We start from the raw sequence: 22169 nt of genomic DNA, 5'->3' as shown, positions 1-22169 counted from the left end.
GCTTAAGGAGGGGCACCGTCTCCCAGACACCAGGTTTTGCCTAGAAAAATCCAGCCGTGCGTTATATGCAGCCTTTCTCACATTGGGGCATTTACAGTCTGCAGACGGCAAGCCAAGCCGGGTGTGCCAGGCAGGGTCGCTCTCCAGGTGGCAGGACGCTGAGCCAGAGGGCTGGGCAGCAGGAAGGAGGCCGCTGATGCCCTGGGCTCTGGCCAGCCAGACGTGCAGCCTCAGACCCTCAGGACGTCCCTACTCTGCACACCGAGTGGCTCAGTCAAAAGGGAGGGTCACCCCTCCCGAGCTCTTCCCCTGAGCCTGGCTGTTAGGGGCTGAACTGTGTCCCTTCAAAGTCCTATGTTGAAGTCCTGACCCCCAGCGCCCTCAGAATGTGACTGTCTGCAGACAGGGACTTAGAGAGGTAATTAAGTTAAAATGAGGGGCTTAGGCTCGGCCCTGATCCCATATGTATGACTGGTGTCCTCAGAAAAAGAAATCTGGACAAATTGCGCACACAGAGGGGGCACATGTGAGGACATAGGGAGACGGCAGCTGCCTGCTAGTCAAGGAGAGAGACCTCGGAAGAAAACAGACCTGCTGACACCTGGATCTTGGGCTTCCAGCCTCCAGAACTGTGCAAAAATAAATTTCTGTTGTTTAAGCCACCCAGTCTGTGGTCCCGTGTTACGGCAGACTAAGGCTGAGGCCGCACACGCATTCCCTCACCTAATCCCCAAACGGCTCCCAGAGGGACAGCTGTTCTCAGCCCCACTTTCCCCGATGAGGAAACGGGCTCAGGGAGGCAAAGTCACTGGCTCGAGGCCACACGGCTAGGGAACGGCAGCCCCAGGGCCTGAGCCCAGACCGGCTGACTCTAGCGAGACCTGGAGACTTCCTGCCCGTGGGGTCCTCAGGGTCAGGCTGAGAAAGGAAGCTACATTCCTCAGGCCCGGGCAGCAGGCAGAGGGGGACGGCGGTCAGACAGGAAGAGGCCTTGACCTCTGCACCCCAGGCCCAGCCCGAGGGGGCAGCTCCGTGCCCCGCTGCCTCTTGCTGCCCCAGCTGCTCCGGGAATGCAGGATGTGGGCGGGGGCCGGGACGAACTGTGTCCACCCAGCTCGGCCTCCTTCCCCAGCCACCCCCCACTTCCTGGCAGCCCCCGGAGTGAGCAATTCCAGGCCCTGCAAATTCCAGGCCCAGCCTCCGAGGAAGCCAAGAACTTTCCCACAGTCCTCAGGGTGGAGGAAAGGCTCCTCTAAAACCGCCCCGTCAGCTCCCAACACCTTGCGGCCGCAGGACACCTCTCCCCCCGCCCCAGCAGCTCTCCCCGGCCTCCCCTCCTGCCCACAGGACCCACACCCATACCCCTCAGCCTCCTGGCTGAGCGCTCGCTATGTGCTAGGCACGGGGCCAAGAGCTCTACCCAACCCAGCTCATGTATTCCTCTCCACGATCCAGCAAAGTTTATCACAACTGCCATTGTGCGCATGGGGAACCGAACGGCGGCTCTTCCCCACCTGGTCTGTCCCCACCCGGACTGGCCTGGGGTCACCTGGCCAGGTCTGCCACTAGCCTTGGAAACCTGGAGAGGGAGGAGCTGGGCCAGGGAGGGGGGAGGGGGAAGAGGAGGAGGGCGGAAGGAGGAGGGACGGTGCCCCAGGCCAGGCAGCCAGAGCCCAGATCGCCTCGGCCCAGTCCTGGCCCCTCAGCCCCCGGGGACCTGGGAACAGGAGGCTCTTTGTGGGCGGCAGGGGCTGGCCTGACTGAAGACTTGGTTCCTGCCGCCCGGCAGATTCCAGCCGGGGCAGAGGCAGCCCTGGAGAGCGGAGAGGACAGGGGACAGGTGGGGTGAGCCGAGTCACCGCACAGCCGCCTCCAGGCGTGGGTGCCCACTGTCCATCCACCGGGTGGAGCTGCGCCCAAGGCATGCCGGGCGGGGAGAGTAGGGCAGAGGCAAGGGCAGGGCGGGAGCAGCGGCCTCCCTCTGCTGCCCGGAGGCCAGGTCACCGGGAAGGAATTTCAGGGTCCAGGATGGGGTTGCTCCTCCCGTAAGGGCAGAAAGCCCCTCAGGCCCCACCCCCCCGCTGAGAGACAATCACAAGCCTTTTTGACCAAACTCCTTAAAGCCCTACAAGGCCCTCCAGACCTGACCCCAGTGCCCCCTCCAGGCCCATTTCCAGGCACCCCCCTCCCCACTTCAGGGCCTTGTGCATCCTCCTCTAAACCGCCCACACCCCTGGGCCTCCCTTCATGCTTGCTGCGACCTCCGTCTGGAACTCACCTCCCTCTGCTCTAGAACTATTCATCCTCCAGGTCTCAGCTGAACCCCGGCCTCCTCAAGGAGGCCGCCCTGATCTACCCCTCCCCACACACAGGATCAGCACCCCCAATACATACACACCCTCCAGGTTCCCCAGATGGCTCCCGCCCAGCACCCAGCACAGCTGTGACTCATCACCCCCTGGTGTCCTCATCTGTTTAACATCTGTCTCCCCACCAGGCTGCTGGCAGCACGGGGACAGGGACCATGTCTTGCTTCCCTGTTGCATCCTCAGTGCCCAGCCCTGGGTCTGGCTCAGAGACATTAAAAGGTTTGCTAAATGAATGAGTGAACTGGAAGAGACCTTGTAACTTTACAGATGAAGACAGTGAGGCCCTGAGGGAGGAAGGGAACTTCCCAGACTATGGTACAGGTCACTGATAAGAAAGAAATGATACCATAAAAAAATCTTTACCAAGCATTGAGTGGATTCTCACTGTGAATCCTCACAAACCCTCTGAGACACAGGAGAGATTATTATCCCCATTTTACAGAGGCTTCAAAAGGTAAGTTGGTCTCCTAAGGTCGTGTTGCTGGAAAGTGGCAGAATCAGGATTTTTATTCTGTGACCCAAGGGCTCAACAACTGCGTCCCTCTGAGAACAATATCCCAAATTTTTTTTCGGAGCATGACAGAACTGTTTTCATCAAGGAAGAAGGTGAAGGGCAGCATGACAATGGTTTCTAACAACCCCAGAAGGAAAAGCAGAACAGCTCATAGAGCAGGGTTGCCACACCGCACTCAGCCACTAGGGGTCACCACTCAGCACATAATCCAGGTAACCCCGCTCCCAGCTCCTGGTGCCTAAAGGCGGCTCACCATTGTTGCAGTGCCGGACGCAGTCCTGCAGGACAGCCTGCCACTTGTCCTGCTCAGCTTCCGTCATCATGCAGAAGTAGTAGTGACGCGCAGAAGGATGCCAGAGGATGAGCGGGAACTGCGTGGGGCACTTGAGGACGGGGGCAGTGCCCGATTTTGATGTGGTCCCTGTGGAGAAAGTGCCCTCTGAACAGCTGCCCTCTGTGGCTTCCCTCGGCCAGAGGACGCCAGCAGCTGACCCCTCGCCCTACCATGAGGGGCAGGCTCAGGTCCAGAGAGGGCTGGCCTGTCCCGGGGTGACCAGAGAGTCAGTAGGGAGGCCACTTCCTTCTCTCTTGCTCCACAGCCTGGCTCAAGGAATGTCAGACTCCCCCAGTACCATTTCTTAGAGCTGGTGATGCAGCCACCTCCCTGGGGTCAGGTTCTAAACTCTGTGCACGAGGCACAAATAACACAGGGTCACAGCCCTCAGGGTCAAAGGCCAAGCATTACCTTCTTGGGGTTCCCTTCAAATTTCAGCAGCAGAGGCCAAAGTGTGGCTTAAATATCCAAGGGGGGAGGGAGGTATGGGGGTGGGAGACAGAGAATAAATAAAAGGGGATTTTTCTCTATTTTGTCCGCATGGATATTTGAGATCCAGCGAGATAAGTGGTCCTGGGCTGTGACCTCGCCACTCCTGTTAATAACAGGACAATGGCAGTTCTTCTCTGGGCCCTGGCTCTGGGTCCCTGCACTCGGCTCAGCACACACAGCACCTCGTGGGGTCTACGTAACACCCCAAGGTCAGCCCTCTCAGTGCAGGGGCTGGAATCCAGGAAAGCCAGACTCCAGCTGAGCCCTCCACCACCAAGTCCCTCACAAGGGTAAAAGCTGCCCCCACAAGGCCAGCATCTCCCTTACCCCTTGGTCTCCCTGGGATCATCTAAGAGGCAGATGTGATCCCACAAGGTTTCTGGGTGTCTCTGATCGGGTGCGGTCGCCTAGGATAGCTCGTCACAAACGCAGTATTGACTCAGCAGTTTACAAAGTGGGGCACCTGGACCATCTTCTCCTGGAAGCCTCTCAGGGACCCAGGGCAGAGGCAGGGTAGAGAGAGGTCCCCCTGCACAGCTGTGATCACCAGGCTCAGGAAGCAGGGGCTCGGGTGGGGCAACCCCAATTCACTGTGTGGCCACAGGAAAACCCCTCTCAGGCCTCCCTTTGGAGGCTCAGGTTGTGCTGGGCACCTGCTGCTAGCTCTAGGCCCAGCTGGTCTTCCTGCAGATGTGGAGCCTGGAGCTCCAGGATCAGGGGCGCCCTCTCCCCTGGCCAAATCCCTGGGTGCTTCGCCTGGGATGGGTGGTCCTTTACCTGGTAAGGAGTTGCCAACAAGCTCCAGGTACTGGTCCAGGGAGGTGAGAATTTTGTAGCCCGCACTGTTGATGACAGCTCGGGGTGGGACCTGCCGCTCATAAGCCTGAGGAGGGGGCAAGAGAGATGGTCCCTGGGGGTTACGTGTATGGCCAAGCCCAAACCCCGTCTCCATCCCTGGCTCCAGGGCCCCACTCAGTGTTGCCTGCCCAAGTCAGGGAAGAGGAGGAGGAGAAGGAAGAAGGGGAGGAGGGGGAGAGAGAGGAGTTTGACCACCACCATGACTAGGGGCAACATGGTGTAGTGACCTGGACCCAGGGTCTGGGCTCAAATCCTGACTCCACTGAGTACCGTCTGTGTGATGCTAAGGATAAGCACCTCCTTTGCTTTAGTTTCCTCATCTATAAAACCAGTGTAATAACAGTTCCTACCTCCCAGGGCTGCACGAGGACCCAGTGAGATAATCCACATAACGTATAGCACAGTGCCTGGCACAGCAAGGGTCAGGGAGCACTGCTAAGGTGACTGTTACTATTATCACCACTGCACCTACAGTCTCTACGAGCAGCAGCAACCACTAGCCGAGTGTTCATTACATACCAGGCCCTGTGCTACGGTCTCTGCATGCTTCATTTCACAGAATTCTCACAATCCAGAGGTGGGTACCATTATTAACCCCAAGTTCACATCGCTGGTAAGGTAGCCAACCTGCACGCGAACCTGGTCTGTCAGCCCCTAGAGCCCAGGGTCTTTGACCATTTCCCTGAACTGTCCACTAACTTCCTAAATCCCCTTGGGAGGAGAATGAGGATTGGGCGCTGCTTTCTTCTTACACCAGTGGGCAGAAAAAATAGTTCTGACGTCGGAGCTCATACAGCAGGGCTGCCATGCTGCACTCAGCCACTAGGTGTCACTACTCAACACATTTCTTAAGAGTGGCTGGAACCTCCAGGGCAATGATTTTCAAAGCGTGGTCCCTGATTAGCAGCATCAATGTCATCCTGGAACTTGTCAGAAATGCATATTCTTGGCCCCCCTCCAGACCTGAATCAAACTCAGGGTAGGCCCAGCAACCTGTTTTTTAACAAGCCCTCCCGGTGAGTCTGGTGCATCCCTCAAAACAGAGGGCACTCAAGCCTGTCCTTCGGCTGTTCTGCAGAAATGTTTGGTAGAAGAAGGGTCTGTGGCTCAACCAGGTGGGGCTTCCCTAAGGGCCCAAAGCAAAGGAACAATTGAAGGACACCCATCCCCCCACTGCAGGGCACAGAGTTGCAAGGGGGGGGCATCAGGAAGGAAACAGATAGGACCACCACCCAGGGGTCCTCTGAGGCAGGGAATGGCCAGTTAGCTGCTGCTGTTGAAGAGCAAGGAAGGGAGGGGCTGGGGAGCAGCAGGAAGCCCAGGCAGGAAGGTGGCTGAGGGGGAGGAGGGCGCTGGAAATGGAGAGATTTGGAGGGCCTCGGGGGTGGGCAGGAGGAGCCAGTGATGAGTGGCCGATGGGGGGGAGAGGCAGAGTGAAAGGGGACCCCAGAGAGCTGGGTGCCTGGATGGATGAAATGCCACCTAGAGAGGGCACGCAGCACAGCAAGGTATGGGGAGGCCGGAAGGGGTGGGGGGAGGCTGCTGAGGTTCTGCCGTGGCCCTGGCAACAGCCAGTGGGGGGAGGGGGGGAGGGATGCGGGTGGAGGTAGGGAGTCTCAGGCTTAGGAATGGGGGGCATGCAGTATCAACTAGTGCAGAAGACAGCAAGCCGGGGGGAGCTGCGGAGAAGGGGAAGAAGCGGCCTGGCCAGGCCCGGGAGAAGCGGGGGGCTCAGCGGGGGCACCCACAGCTGGGATGGGCTGGGGGCCTCACCACTTTGTTCTCGTAGAGCACCAGCCCATAGTTGTGCGGCACGAGGCTGAAGCGGTTCCTCCACTTCTTGTTGTCCTCCTGGCACTGGAAGAGGTTCCCCGAGAAGATGATGCGCTCATCCAAGGGCACCTATGGGAGGGAAAGGGCAGGGAGTGAGACCCAGCATGGGAATGGGGTCCTCCAAGAAGGTGAGCACGTCCTCCATCCTGACCTCACCAAGGCCTCCGAGGCAGGGCTGCATGTCACGCATTTGGCAGATGAGGAAAGTGAGGCTCAGGGCAGTGAAGGGGGCCCCCCTGGGGTCCAGGAGGATCAGAGGTGATGCCACGACTTGAACCCAGGCCAGGCACCACAATACCGGACCCAGACAGAATCCCACCCCATCCTGGCCCTAGGCAGACACGGCTGCCTCGGGACAGGTCTCTAGAGCACGAGGCAGGCTGCTTCCCCATCCACCCCCACTGCAGCGTGGGTGTGCGATAGTCACTCCAGCCGGAGGGGACATGCCCACCGGCCAGCACCGGTAAGGCCCCAGCACCTGGGCAAATCTCTTTCCAGCTCTGGGCCTGCTTCCCCTTGGGGCAACAAAAACTTGACCACGGTGGCTCCATAGAGCCTCCCCAGCTCTGACGGCTGACAAGATGGTCTCCATGAATCTGGGTTGGGGAGGAGGGGACCTCAGCCTGGAGGGTTCCCATCTGACCAGCATCCTGGCAGACTAGTGGCCAGTGTGGGCAGCAGAAACGCCCAGACCTTCCTGCAAAGCCCTAGCTTTGACTCGACCGCTGACTCAGTGTGACTTCAGGCCTGTCACATCACTTCTCTGAGCCTCAGTTTCCTCATCTGTCAAATGGGACAGTGACAGCACCGACTTCACCGAGGTATCTCGAGGATTCTGTGCAAAGATCATGTAGGCAGTCGGCACCTGGCAGGCAGTACGATACGCGGAGCCACCATGACCACTATTGGGGTTACTGTCAGTGTCATTCTCCAGCTCCTGGGGCTGACTTATTTGGGGAGGGGGAGGGGTGACTTGTTTCAGGAGGGGGAGGGGTGGCCGTCCCAGAGCGAGTGCTTCCTGAGCAGACCAGCACTGGGAAGCTTCAGGAAAGGAGAGACAGAGGCCACAAGGGAGCAGCCCTCCTCCTGGATGGGAGGAGCTCGGGGAGTCAAGTGTTCCTGTTTCTCAGCAGCTTCTATCTGTTCTACAACAAATACGGTGCCTTCTGCAAAAAGAAACATGCATCATGTGTAATAAAGGGAGAAAGTATTGATATTGGTCTTAATGGTGCCTAACCCTTCCTAGCTTCCTTGCTCTGCTTCTGGGTCTGCCCCGCAGCTGGAGTCGGAGGTGAGCGGCCCCTCCCAAGGCATCCTCACTCCCCAGCCCTCTCCCTTCACACGCAGCCTCCTCTCCCCAGCAACCTCCCGCCACTCTTCAAGGGGAAATGCCAAAACATTCTTGGAAAATGAGGGCCTATTGTGCTCAAACAATAGGCCCCCGAAGACTGCTTCCTACCCAGGGATAAAAATATTTACAGGAAAAGAAAACGGTTCCCCCTACCATGCACCTCCCCCCCCCACACACACACACACAGTGGGCTTTGCCCAAGTCACAAAGCTGGGCTCAGCGGTCTATATTTAGACTGGGGCCTACTCTCAACCCAGCTCTTGAATCCCCATCTCTCCTAGAAAGAAAAGAGCAGACAGAGCTCTCCCGACACCCTGGTCAGACCCTCACTCCCACCCCCAGGCCCCTGGTCTGCAGTCTTCCTCTCTGCTTAGAGCCGGAGCCCAGGCTTGGCCGGTGGGAGGCTGAGGGCACAAGCTCACCACCAAGGCGGGCCTGCCTGGGCGAGTGGGGCTCAGCAGCGCCCCCAAGTCCCCCCCTAGATCCTGGGACAGCCCGTGATGGGTAGGTGGTGTGGGTTTGGGTTTTATTTTTACGACCTTCAAATGGCAGAGTCACGTGTCCACTGGAAGGTCTGCAGGAAACGAAACGGAACCAGACAGCCCAGGCCAAATATTCTGGACTCTGCAAAGCTCTCTGATGCCACGATGGGCATCTTCGGTAAATGGTGAATGGTTAGAACACAGTCCCCAGGCTCCGACAGCCCGAGTCCCAGTCCCAGCTCCACGGCCCACAGCACGGGAGCCCAGACAGGTGACTCCACCTGGCCAAGCCTCAGTGTCCACATCTGGGATGGGGACGGGACTAAACCACAATCCCTCCGAGCAGTGTCGTACTGGCTGTATGAGCAGTGCCCACACAAAAGGACTGCTGTTTTTATTATTACTATTACTTGTATTATTATTAATTGTATTATTTATTGTATTATTATTTCTTTTTTTTTTTTTAAAGAGGAAATGTCATTTATTTATTTATTTATTTACTTACTTACTTACTTCTTACTTACTTACTTACTTACTTACTTACTTACTTACTTACTTACTTACTTACCGCACCTTGCAGCAGGTGGGATCTTACTTCCCCAACCAGGGATCGAACCTGTGTCCCCTGCATTGGGAGCGCAGAGTTTTAACCACTGGACCGCCAGGGAAGTCCCTGTACTATTATTTCTACCAAAAACAATTTATGTGATGATGATGATGATTTCTAGTATTATATTGTTATCATGACTTAGCCTCACAATGGTCAGTTTACTGAATGACAAAATGGGACCAAAGATTCCTCCTTTTCAGGGATTGTGGGTGATTTCATCTTACTCTTCCTGCTTACATGTTACTTCTGTTTTCTTACCACAAATACTCAACCTTGTGGGTGTTAAAGGCGTTTCTTATGCAGAGTAAATGCTTAGCGCGTCAGGCAACCCCATTTCTGTCTTAGGTTATTGGGACCCAGGTTGCCTGTGACATTTCCTTCCAAATAGGGAAGCAATTCCAGTTCTGCCCACTGGAAGCAGCTCACCTGGGCTGGGTCCAAGGCCATCTTTCCTATTACACAGGTGTGCTCCTGCCAGATACCCAGGCCAGGCCACATCTGCTGTCACAGGGTCGGGAGGTTGCCATGACATCAGGAGACCAGACAGTCTTTTCTGGGCCCCAAATCAAAGGGACGTGTGATGCTCTGAGAGGCTCTGACACACAGCCCTGACCTCCCCTCCACCCCAGGCAGGGTGGAGGTCAAGACAGAAAGAGACTCTGGTCAGGAATCTGGAACCTGGCTTGAGTCCTGCTTCCACCACCCTGGGCCAGCCATTTAAAGGCTCAGCTTCGGGCCTCTGCACGTGCCATTCCCGTGGTCTGATATTCCTTCTCCCATCAGGTCTTCCACTGAGATGGCCCTTCTTCCAGGAAGCCCTCTTGGGCCACCCGGACAAGTCAGGCCCCACTGTCTGAGTCCACCTTGTCATCTCCTTCACAGCACCCACTTTATCGTGTAAAGGGCTGTTTACTGTCTCCCTGAGTGTCTGGGGGCAGCAAGGGCAGCGTGGCCCCAGCACCTGACCCATCACAGTCAGTGTGTGTCCCGAGTAGGGGGCCTGTCTCTCGGCGGAATCCTTTAGTCTCAGTGGCAGCTCTCCCACCCCACTGACTTGACGCCTCCAGCCGTTCCTCCTGCTGAGATGACACCAAAGGGTAACAAATCCTCAAAGCCTGGTCAAGTGATGCCAGCTCCCACCCCTTTGGTCTCATGATAAACAGGGACATCTTCAGTCACTTGGTTTTGGGGGAGGGTGGGGAGTGGCATGAAACAACCCCCAGCGTGGGGCCTTCGCGGGCTCTTCCTTCTGCTCTGCCCCCTCCTGTCACCCCCCGCGCACCCCGCTATGCCCACGCCCCTGCCCACACCGTCCCCCCTTCCAGAGACACCTTCCCAATAATCCGAATCCCACCTAGCCTTCCGAGCGCCACGTGATGCCCAGCCCCTCCACAAAGCTGCTCTCTCCTCTGGCCCATGACTCTTCCCTCTGGGCACCATTTCACAGACAGAAAAACAGGCTCGGCAAGGCGAAGCCACGTGTCTGAGGTTACCCAGCAAGTGGGGACTCACACCCCCATTGGTTCTCTCACTGAATCCTCATCCTCCTCTATGCAGGAGGTACCCATCTGGCAGATGAGGAAACAGCCTTGAAGCTTACATCAATGGCCCAGGCCACCAGTTAATAAGAGGATTTGAACCCAAGGCCCCCCGAGCTCTTTCCCACCAGACCACGGGGTTCCAGCCTCCATCCCTCAGCTACGGCACTGCCCCCGGCCCCTCGAAGCCTGAGCACAGGATGTCCCGGGCAGCCCCGAAGAAGGTGACAGGACTGGGGGCGGAAGCTGTGGCGAGGTGAGCAAGGGCGACTTCACAGCCCACCAACCATGGGATTTCAGCCACGAATGCCCCGAGCTCCAGGCACTGGGGTTGGCTGGCTGGCTGACCAGGTTCAGACACCACTTCCGGAGGGACCAGCTCGGCCAGTCTGATCGCCAGAGAGAAGCTGCTGGGCGCTCTGCCAGGGGCCACCAGCCTCTGTGCTGCCACTCAGCCACTCCAGGGCCGGGCCACCTGCAGAGGAGTGGGGCTGGCACCCTTCCTCCTCATCACCCCTCCCTCTGCCACCTGCCCGGCCATCCAGTGGGCAGAGGGTGAAGGTCACTGAAAGGGAATGACCCAAGTAATGGGACGTGCAGTGCCCTCAAACAGGACTTCCCTGGGCTGACACAGGGCCCCTGCAGCACCCCCAGAGGAGCAAGGGTTGGCCTCTCACCCCAGGTGCTCAGACCCAGGCCTGACGGCTTCCAGCCGGGAACCCAGAGCCCCACCAGGGCCCCGGCTAGCCCCTCACTTCCTCGGCGCCACTCCCATCCCCGGCCCCCTGCCAGGGCCGGCCACAGGATCCCCTCCCCAGGAGAGGCTCCCTCGCCTCCTCCGGCCCGTGCTGACCCCCAGGCTGGAGCCGGGCAGCCTCCAGTCCTCACTGGACAAATATTTACGGTGCAAACATAATCCTACCACTGATAACGGAATAATGACAAGGCCAGGGATGATGCCAGTGTCAGCCAGCACCCGCCCAGCCCCAGGCACCCAGCCGCCAGGTGCAGGAGGCGTGCTCGCCCGGGTTTACAGAGGAGTACACTGAGGCCCCACAGGTGAGGGAATTAGCTCGCGGGCACACAGACTGTAAGAGAAGGAGCTGGGCTTGGACCAGGCCTGTCAAGATGACTCAGAGCCCCAGCTCTGCTGACGGAGGGGCTGGCCCGGGGGGAGTCACCCACGGCGCTAAAGGGGCCTCGACACCACCACCAGGTCACCTGCCTATTCAGAAGCCGGGTGCGGCCTTTAGAGACCATCCAGCAACAACGGGAAACCGAGGCCACGGAGGCCGCCCTGCCCCCGGCCCAGCGCCTCTCACCTTGCGCCAGAGCAGCTGGGCCTGTGGCGCCCCGGTGCCCTCGATCTCATGCCGCATGCTGTTGAAGAGGGCCACACCATACTGGTCCTCGTAGAAGCGGAGGAACTCCGTCAGCATCTTCCCGGTTTTCTCTGAAAGGGAGGGACAAAGGGGCCATGAGGTTGGTGCAGTTGTTTCCGGGCAGCAACCCTGCCCCAGGGAGGGGCACCCGCCTTGCCCCAAATCCCAGTTCATAAAATTGTCCGTGTTTGCATCTGCACTGCATTCCTGGTAGGGGTGGTGCATTTCCCACACACACGTGGGTGAGCCTCTGGGCGGGGAAAGGGGCAATGACCCTGACAGAGACACCACCAAAGACACGAGAAACCAACAGACATGTGAAAAGATGCTCAGCCTCACCAGCCAGCAAACAAAAGCAAGTGGAACCAAGATTCCGTTTTCCCCTGTCAGACCAGCCAGGACCAGCCAGGACGAGAACAGGCACCTTAACCACATCTGGGGGAGTGGGAAGTTGGGCGGCCTTTTTGGAGCGGGACCACAGCTGCGTGCACAGTTCCAAGGGACCATGGGTGCCCTTTGATGTTGCACTTGCTCCTGTAGGAATCCAGCCCACAGAACTCGCACAAGGACAGCAGGCGTCTATGCACCAGAAATCACCAGAAACAAGCCAATTGTGCACGTGGGGAATGATTCAATACCTAGCAGTTCACCCAGGACGGTCAGAAGATTAAGGGGACCTAGGTACAGGTACCAACAAAGGGAAGGTGTCCGTACTCTGCCACGTAAAGAAAACAGTACTACAGAATCCCACACTGAATATCATCTCATTTAAAATTATTCCTGTGTGTGCGTATGAGTTATTTATGCTTGGAGACCTCCAGAAAGAGGTCCAGAAGGCAGCACTCCAGGCTGTTAAGGGCGGCGCATGTGGGTGTGGGAATGAGAAGCAAAGAGCAAATTTCATTTTCTGCTTTATTCACTTGTATAGCATTTGAACTATTTTATGAGCATGATTCTTTTCACAATAAAAAAATAAACATTCTAAAATCAACTCATCTACCAAGTTAACAACCCCTTTGCTTTCACTGGCTGTTTGCTTCTCTCTTCGGCTAAAGCAGTTTCTGAACAGAGAAGGAGAGTACTGGGGCGCCAGAGCAGGCCCAGCACACGCTGCCGGGCATCCCCATTTACAGATGAAGAAACTGAGATCCAGAGAGGGCTGTAACCCATGCCGAGGGCGCCTTCTCCTTGGGCAAGGCTTCCCGGTCCTGAGTAGCTGCAGCTCGAGTCCTGACCTGGGGTTCGTGCTGACCCACTGTGCGGCTCCCCTCTCTGGGCCTCAGTTTCCCCCTGCACACTGTGAGGACCAGACTCAATAATGGACAGGCCCTACCACCTTGGACAGTCTTGGATTCCAGGTTCCAAAGACCTGGTCCTTTCTCAGAGGAGAAGGGGCTGATGTGACGCCGTCCCTCCCATGGCTGGCCTCTGGATACCGAGGGCACCCAGCTAGGACAGCATTTCATTTAGTCCTCTCAATAGCTCTATGGGGTACGGCTGGTGTTATCCCCAGTTACAGAGGAGGACACCGAGACTCAGAGAGGTTAAGTCACTGGCACAAGGTCACACAGCTAGTGAGTGGCATAACTGGAATGCAGTCCTGGGGCCCAGCCAGGAGGTGGTGGCTGGGGAGGAAGGCTGAGAGCAGGTGGCACATCCCACACCTAGGGTCTCGGGCAGGCCCACTCCCTCCACTCCTTCCAGAGGCAGCTCAGCCCATGGGTCCCTCTCTACAGGCCTGTGCTCCCCTTTCCTGGAATGAGTTAGTGTCTGTTCAGATTCTGTGTGGGGGGAGGAAGGGGAGAACAAATGAGGAATTTGCTTTGAATGCCTATTTTTTAAAAACTATAAACAACCAGAACTCTCTCAAACACCACGGGAATTGTTTTGAAAAATGATGAGGGGGGCTGGGGGTGGGGGAAGACGAGGTAATGCACTGGAGCCAAACAGAGAAAACAGGATCGTAGACAACAACAATATTGATAAAACATGTAATCGTCATCATAATCGCTCCCTTTTATTGAGTGCTAACCCAAGCCAGTGGGTGGGCAAGTTTCACATGCAGGATCTCAAAGAATCTTCACAAAAACTCTAGGGAGTCAGTGCTATTGTTTTCCCATTTTAGGGATGAGGAGGCTTGCAGACCCAGCATTGGAGAGCCAGGTTCTCAGCCTCCAGCCCAGGGTTTTGCCCCAGCTCTGCCTCAAACAGCCAGACAGCCAATGGGCACTGTCCCAGCACGCAGGATGGGTAGGCTTGGCCCTCGGATCTCAAGGGTCCTTCAGCAACAGCTCTAGGATGCCTGACTCAGTCCTGATGCACCCAGCCTCAGACACAGCATTATTTCCAGAAGGGCTAGAATATGCCCTGATGCGGTGAGAAGCCAGGCCCAGGAGGAAGCTGCCATCCTGTGTCGGGACTCAAACCCAGGTCTGTCTGACTCACAGCATGTTCTCAGCTGCCGGGTCAGCGAAGCCCAGACATCACGTCCTGGCACGGAAGGGCCCAGCCAGAAGGCCCAGGCATCGCCCCATCGAGGGGCACAGCAAGGCCCACGTTGGGCGGGACTGTGGGTTGAAGAGGAAGCCAGGGGAGGCCGAGGAAGTGAAAAAGAGAACGAGCTGACCCAGATGGAGACAGAAAACGAAGGTGAGACCTACAGGCCTGATGCATGCAGGCTGAGAGGGGCAGAGTAGGAGGCAAGAAGGAAATTCATTCTTGACCTCTCATGTTGGGATGCAGAAAAGTTATCCAAGTGATGCTGTGGGAGCAGGGTCCAGGAGTAGAGGGCACGAGGAGTGGGAGAGGAGAAGTCACCCGGCAGAGGGTGGAGAGGGGAGAGGGTACGGGCAGAAATATGGGTTGCCTCACTCAAAGGAGTAGGAAACGGGAAGACAGCCTCATGGGCGCTGCACCCCCAAACAGACTGCAGCAGCCCTGATTTCACCCAACCGCCATCACAGGCATGCCTTGCTACCCAAACTCGAGAACCATATAGACCTGGACCTGTTTTCAGATAAACTCTTTGCTACCTGAGATTCCAGAACCAAACAGATCAGACAGTGTGGGGTCTCTCAGTACCCAAATCTGCTCTCCAACCTGGGAGCCGAATGGATTGGGATAGGGAGGGAGGCTGGTCTCTATCTAAGGACTGAGTGCAAACCCCGGGAGGGTGGGCCTGGCACAGGCAGGGGCTGAGCAAGGGGGCTGCCCACTCACCAAGCGGTTACTGAGTGCCCACTCCACGCCACGCCCCAGGGGCTGCGGACGCTGCCGCCCGCCGGGTGAGAGGTTAGGGGCTAGGAGGAGGGTCCCAGCAGCACCAGGGAACTGGGTAGCTCAGCTGAGGTTTGGCAGCAGAGGGAGCGCTGGAAAGGGAAGACCGCGAGGGAAGAGGGCCGCGGGATGGCTTCTTGGCAGCCCGGAGCACATTCTTGAGAGATGTCCTAAGACAACTTGGGAGGAACTGCCACGTGCTGGTACAGAGGAAGTGCCACAGGAAGGCAGAGGATGAGGACTCGGGGGGCTGTGCAGGGGGGCCTAGGTGTCAGGGCTGGAAGACCTCGGAGAGGCAGGTGGGGGAGGGGGTCCAGTCCCCTCCAGGAACAAAGGGCTCCCAGAGGAGGAGCCCCGAACAGAGTCCCCCAGCAGCCTCTCCAGCCGGACGCTGCGGAGGAGGACGCAGGCGGCACTGCAGCCCTGGAGGGGCTCCTCCTGCCTGCTGAGCTCGGGGGCCGTGGCCCAGGCAGCCCCCTCCCTGCAAGGCCTGCTCAGCACCCCACTCTCTCCCTCCTCGCCACCCTGCAGCGGCGATCTCCCTGGAGCTGCCAGAGGGGTTTATTGACTCGAATCCCACCACGCGTCCCTGCCTCGGTGTCCACGGGTGGTCCCCGAGGCCTCAGGCGCCCCTCTCTCCTCCACGCCTACCTGTACCAGCTCTTCCTGCTTCTTCCCAAGGCTTCGGGAGACACCACATGCCAGGGATTCGGGGCCTCATCACCCCAAAGGGGACTGTGAGCCAGAGAGGGTGAGGGGCTCACCTGAGGCCACAGAGCCAGACCGAGGCAGCTGGGGCTCTAGCCACAGCCTGCTGGCCCCCTCCTGGTCCCGGCTCTGACCACCGTCCACAGGGCCCCACAGGGCATCCCTCCTCGCAGCGGGCAGAGGAGAAGTAGGTTGTGGCCCATCTCCAGAGGCAGGGCCGACGGCAGGGGTCCCTGGCCCGGGAACTGGGAGGCCCTGGCTAGTTATAGCGATGCAGTTGCTGCTGGGAGCTACGGAGAGAGGCTGAGCTGGAGCAGTCTGAGGGTGAGTGCCGGCCTCACCCACCCTCCACACTTTCTCACACATCGTCCCTCCTTTCCTGCACTCAGACCCAGATGCTCTAGGATAAGAAGGTAGGGGGGTACTGACGGAGCCTGCCCTCCAGCCCCAGGCCCTGTGAGGTCAGAATCCCAGTTCTGAAGACCCAGCCCCACAAGCTGCCTAGCTCTCTCAGAGCCTCAAGTTCCCCATCTGTAAAATGGGCATAACAGATGGGTCCAGTTCAGGACCTCCATAAATGTTACTACTAATCATAACCATCATGTTCAGCTTATAACAACAGTAAGGACTGTTTGAAAGTTTTATTAGCAGGCATAACTTTCATAGTTTGAAAAAATCCAATCAAGACTTTTTTTTAAAAAAGAAGCAGGAAGAGAATCGCAAAATAATAATAATGATAAGGGTCGGTAGGTCTTCAACAAAGACCTGAAAAAGGGAGCGCTCCCTAGGAGGAAGGAACTGCACAGGCAAGGGTAAGGGGGTGGGAACACCTGGACGGGTGCAAGGACCATGCAGGAACCCAGGTTCCCACCTGACCCTGGTGGGGCTCCCTTGGCATAATCTTCAGCCTCTGCGAGAGCCCAGAACCAATCGCTGGCCCCTCTTGTGCCCCTTTGCCAGCATATCCTGTAGAATTAGGAGGTAAGCTCATCCCACTCAGAGGCAGGGCCCGACACACACACACACACACACACACACACACACACACACGCAGAGTCTTCAAATGGCCCCGAGGTGAATACAGGTAAATAAACCCTCCATTTACAGGTGTATAAATCAAGGTCCAGAAAGATTAATGGCTCACGAAAGGTCATCTCACTCATCAGTCAACAAAAGCTCCTGAGCACCTACGTGGGGTTGTCATGGGACTACCTGCGGGGGTCCTGATACCCTTATGAAACCAAGAGGACAGCACATGAATTCTGGGAATCTGTGTGCAGCCACCACTGTGCTCTGCGACCTCAGGGAGCCACTGCCCACCCGGGGCCTCCACCTCCACGCAACATCCACAGCATGAAGGCAGTGGGCTCCACTCAGATTTGAAGAGGTCATTGCCCAGGACACAGAGGCCAGGGTGAAATACACGCAGACACACACACACACACACACACACACACACACACACACACACTCATTCTCTCTCACTCTCTCTGGCTCTCTCAACCTCTCTCTCCCTGCCCGCCGCCCCAGGTGCTGTTTTGGAGTCTTTTGGTGAGCTGGTTGAATAAGGGATCTTGCATCTGTATCTCTGGTTCTTAGGATGGCTCTGCCCCCCGGATGACTGGAACCATGTCTCCAAAGCCTGTACCCTTTGGGACCATCGAGGGTGACCCAGAGGGGCCTCCTTACCAGCCAGTCTTCCTCACTCTGCCCCCAGAACTAACTCCCAGAGTTGACTGGGGTGCCTTTCCACTGAGGACTTGTGTCTGTTCAACAGCTCAGGTAATGCTGATAGATTGTCACCCCCGCTTTATAGATAAGGAAACTGAGGCTCAGGGTGACTTGGAGACCTTCTGAAAGACACTTAGCCTAGGGAATTCCCTGGCAGTCCAGTGGTTAGGACTCCGTACTCTCACTGCTGAGGGCCCCGCTTCGATCCCTACTTGGGGAACTAAAATCCCATTAAGTGCAGCACAGCCAAAAAAACAAAAAAGACACTCAGCCTAAAAGGGGAAAGAGGTGGGTTTCAAACCTAGTCTCACATCAAAGCCTACACATTCCCCCACCTCGTAAAGCCTCTTCATTCCCAACACAATTTCCAAGGCTCTGCCCTACACTTTCTTGCTGGATCTCTGCCTATTCCCTAGAGGCAGGCAACACAGGCTTTACAATCCCCATTCTACAGATGAGGAAACCAAGGTTCAGAAAGGCAAAATGACTTTCCCAAGGTCACACAGCTGGTGAGTAAGAGCCAAGACTGAAGTCTGGGCTCTCCAGCCCCTACCTGGTCGGAGCTGGCAGGGAAACTTCACTCCTACTGGGTCCTCATTTGTCAATCTTCTGTGGACCTCGATCTTCCTATTTGCAAAATGGGTGGGTGGGTCCCTATTGGCTCAGCTGATCTAAAATCGCAAAGATGATCTAATCAGTGCTGGGCTCTCCCCAGGAGCTGACTGGGATGCTGGCCTCAGCACCATTTCTTTTTTTTTTTTTTTTAATAAATTTATTTATTTTATTTATTTAAAATATTTTTGGCCATGTTGGGTCTTTGTTGCTGCGCACAGGCTTTCTCTAGTTGTGGCGAGCGGCCGCTACCCTTCATTGCAGTGCGCAGGCTTCTCATTGCGGTGGCTTCTCTCGTTGTGGAGCATGGGCTCTAGGCGCGCAGGCTTCAGTAGTTGCAGCACGCGGGCTCAGCAGTTGTGGCGCACGGGCTTAGTTGCTCCACGGCATGTGGGATCTTCCCAGACCAGGGCTCGAACCCATGTCCCCTGCATTGGCAGGCAGATTCTCAACCACTGTGCCACCAGGGAAGCCCTCAGCACCATTTCTGAGCTGCTGGTGAGTCAGCTCTGAGTGGAAGCTGACCACAGCCCCCTTGCGCTGGACAGAAGAACTGGGGGCAGGGGGTACAGCAAGACCCAGCATCACCCCCACCTGCAAACACGGCACTCCACTGGGCATTCAGGCTCTGGGCTCAAGTTCCAGCTCTGCTACCAACTAGCTGTGTGACCTTGGCCAAGGTACTTCCCCTCTCTGAGCCTCTGTTTCCCCCTCTGCAAAACAGCACAACAGTATCTGCCTGATCAGGTTATAAGAAGATCAATGGGCTAACGAGCATAATGCACTTCACCCTGGCAAGGAGGAGGCATGTTGCTAATGGAGGCTCCTGTAAAGTGCCTCTTGTCTAAGGTTCCTCTAACCCAGGGAGAGGCCCTTGAAACAGGCGGAGCAAACCCTGGCCTGGCCCGGCCCAACCCCAGAACCAGCACCACCAGCAGTCAAGGCAGCCAGAAGAATGTTAATCTCTGATTTTCCAAACTGACAGCGTTAGGATCACACTACTTCCTGCACTCAGAGAGCAGGGACTGGGCAAGAACTGGGGAGGCCCCAAGGTGGCCTGAAGTTCCCTGGTTACTCTGGGGGCCACTGTGCTCAGAGAGAAGGGGCTTGATGAGCTGAGGATGGGAGGAAGGAGTACAGAGGTCCTCGGAGAAAGGGCCCAGAAAGGTACATTCCGAGAGCCTCCAGTGCCAAGCTAAGGAGATGCTTTGCCTTCTCATGGCCCTCTCAAGCCCAGCACACGCCATACCTGTGCTAAGCCTCTTACCTGGATCATCCCCCCAATCCTCAACTCAGCCCTGGGGAGGTGGTGTCTGAATTGGAGGAATGTTTAAGGCGAGGAGACGGAGCCCCAGAGAACTGCCGAGTCCCTCAGCCGGGAAGCAGCAGAGGCAGCATCTGAGCCCAGGTCTGGGACCCCCTCCACATGGACAAGGCACCAAGACGAAGAGGACGCTCTCCAGCCAAGATCACATCAGCCCTGTGCCAACCGTGGGGGCTTCACGCTGGTCCCAGCCCTGGATTGGCCCGAGCTGAGGGCACTGTGCCAGACCCGTCCCTGGCTCATCCGGTCCCTCCAGTGGGCTCCAGGGACACACCTCACCCATGAGCCCGGCCCCGTTTCAGGGCTGAGAGATTTGCCGACTGAAACCAGGAGGGCAGCACCCTGTAGGGTGGGGCAGGGCCACAACCTGCCTGCCTGGTTCCCAGAGCTCAAGGAAGCAGGTCCCGGGGCGGGAAGGTGGGGGAGGCGACCGGGGATACCAACCCCACCCACCCCAGAGCCAAAGGGACAGCAGAGGCAGAGTGGGGGCAGGGACTGAGTTTCCCTGTGTCACAGAGTTGTCCGAAGTACCACCATCTCCATCATCTGCCTGGCACAGCCAGGAAAGCTTGAGGTCCAGAGCAGTGGAGATGCTCTCCTAGGGTCACACAGCATGTCCTGACAGAGCTGGGTCGGCATGCCAGCCCTCAGTGCCCGGCCCAGGGCCTTTCTGCTCAACACCCCCTATTATCACTACTAACACATAACAGCAACAGCCACTTGCTCAGCAGGTCCTCTGGACCCAGGATGGCACTGCACATTACACGAGTTATTCTATGTGCTGTCCCCACTTTACATAGAAGAAAACTGAAATTCAGAGAGTTTAAGTGATTCCTCCAAGGACACACAGCTTATAAATTATATGGACCCAGAACAGTCTGAGTGTTAACAGGGAACAAAAGTTTGGGCAAATGCATCTCACCTCCACCTTCCAGACTGCCAGCCCCTGGGGCTCGTCACAGCACTGGCTCTGTGTGTGGCCACCGTCAGAAAGGCTGACACGGCTCCTGCTCAGGACCTGTAATCGGTGGGGAAGCCGGCAGGGGAGGAGGCCTGGCAGCTCACCCGTGAGAAGAGCCTGAACCAGCAGCTGGAACCCTACAGAGCCAGAGCCAGAGCCAGGAGGGGACAGGACAGCTGGGTGCCCCCCGCCCAGGCCAGTCCTTGTCCAGAAGGGGGACAGCACCCAGCGAGGGCAAGGGACTGATCCAGGGTCATCTGACTTCTGGACCCAAGAGGATTCCCACCCCAGCCGTGTCCTGCTCCCCCGCGCAAGACCATCAGGGTGAGGTGGGCGTCCTAGCTGACCAGGGGCTGGTCGAGAGGCCAGTGCAGCTCAGCCCACCTCCACACCAGGCCCCTCCCATCTTACCCCTGCCACGGCCTCCAAATTTCTACCCTCTCGGCTCCTGGCGCCCTCTGATCCTTCCCACACACAGGAACCACGGGGATCTTTTTGTTACAACTCTCACCCTGAATCTCCCCTGCTCAAAAATTTCCATGGTTCCCACTGCCTTTAGGACAAAGATCAAGCTCCTCGGCGTGCCCGCAGACCCCTGGGTGCCCTTCCTCCCCCGTGGGGTCCCTCCGGGTCAGGGACACCCCTCCCTTCTCACTCTCCACTGCACCATCCCTTCCCCCGGGATGTCCCCAGGCTGGGTGGGACCTCCTCGCCCAGCGCCCCCCCCCCACCCCCGCTGATTGCACAGTGGGTAAGGCCTGTGCCCTGTCTGATACGCCCAGGCAGTACCCGCCACATCTGGGACAGGACCTGGCACAAAGGAGGAACAGGAAGGAAGCCCCGAGTGAGAGGCCAGAGGCAGAGGTCCTGAGCCAGGGCCCCCCCCCCGCGCCGGTGGGGAGCTGCCGCCCGCACCGAGCAGCACAGCTCCACACCCGCCCCAGAGATTCCTCACCACAGAAAGGAATGCCCGACCCGGGGGCCGCGGCTGGGTCCCGGGGCCATGAGAATGTGCACCATGCTGTCCTTCCTCCTGGGGAAGGTGGCTGCCACCCTCGAGGCTTCCTCCCTGCTGGCCTCAGGTGCCCCGCAGGGACCCTCTGCTGGGTCACCCCTTCCCTGGGGCCAGTTATGAACAAGGAAAAGCCTCACTCCGTAATCTAGCAGCCCCCAGCGTGCCAAGGCCCGGTAACAATGGACACCTGACAGTACGCCAGCTCCGTGCTTCACGTGGGACATCAAGACAGCGCCGAGAAAGGAGGGTCCTCATCACCCCCGAGGACTCAGGGGGAAATGGAAGCATGGGGCAGCTAAGGAGCCTACCCGGCCTCACACAGCTGGTGAAGCACCATGCCGGCTGGTGACGCCCAGCACCCTGCAGGGGGATTTGCCACACTTTGAGCCCTGGCAACAGCCCTAGGAAGTGGGTACAGGTATCACCCCCACTGAGGACACAGAGGCTGTGAGGCCCAGTGGCTTGTCCAAAGCCAGCCAGCTGTCAAGTGGCGAACCCCAAATCCAAGCTGGGACTCGAACCCAGGCTCTCCGGGCGGTGGAAACATACCGGAGACAGTCACGCGAAGCACTTTGTAAAGGATCTCGCCGGACCCCAGAGACCAAGGCTCATCCATCACAGAATTCTCAGCACCTGCCACGGGGCCTGGCACACTGCCGCCCGCAAACGCATCACGCCAAATCAGTTTCAGGATCTCAATCCTCCCTCCCTCCCCAATGTCCCACCTTCCCACCTCCACACTTTCACTTGTGCTGTGCCCTCTGCCTGAAGCTCCCTTC

At 57.5% G+C, this 22169-nt stretch overlaps 1 protein-coding gene across 1 annotated transcript in view; it reads right to left on the bottom strand.

The window, feature by feature from the left end:
- NIBAN2 (niban apoptosis regulator 2) overlaps nucleotides 1–22169 on the bottom strand; it is a 50815-nt gene that overhangs the window by 8321 nt on the left and 20325 nt on the right. The window contains exons 2-5 of the mRNA XM_061199889.1: nucleotides 11704–11834; nucleotides 6341–6469; nucleotides 4487–4592; nucleotides 3137–3304 (exon numbers count right to left, since the gene is read on the bottom strand). Coding sequence (XP_061055872.1) covers nucleotides 3137–3304; nucleotides 4487–4592; nucleotides 6341–6469; nucleotides 11704–11834 — 534 coding nt within the window. The remainder of the gene's footprint in view (nucleotides 1–3136; nucleotides 3305–4486; nucleotides 4593–6340; nucleotides 6470–11703; nucleotides 11835–22169) is intronic.

Source organism: Eubalaena glacialis, chromosome 9 (assembly GCF_028564815.1).
Source record: "Eubalaena glacialis isolate mEubGla1 chromosome 9, mEubGla1.1.hap2.+ XY, whole genome shotgun sequence".
Classification (NCBI taxonomy): Eukaryota; Metazoa; Chordata; class Mammalia; order Artiodactyla; family Balaenidae; genus Eubalaena; species Eubalaena glacialis.
This window is presented reverse-complemented; position numbering and strand designations above follow the sequence as displayed.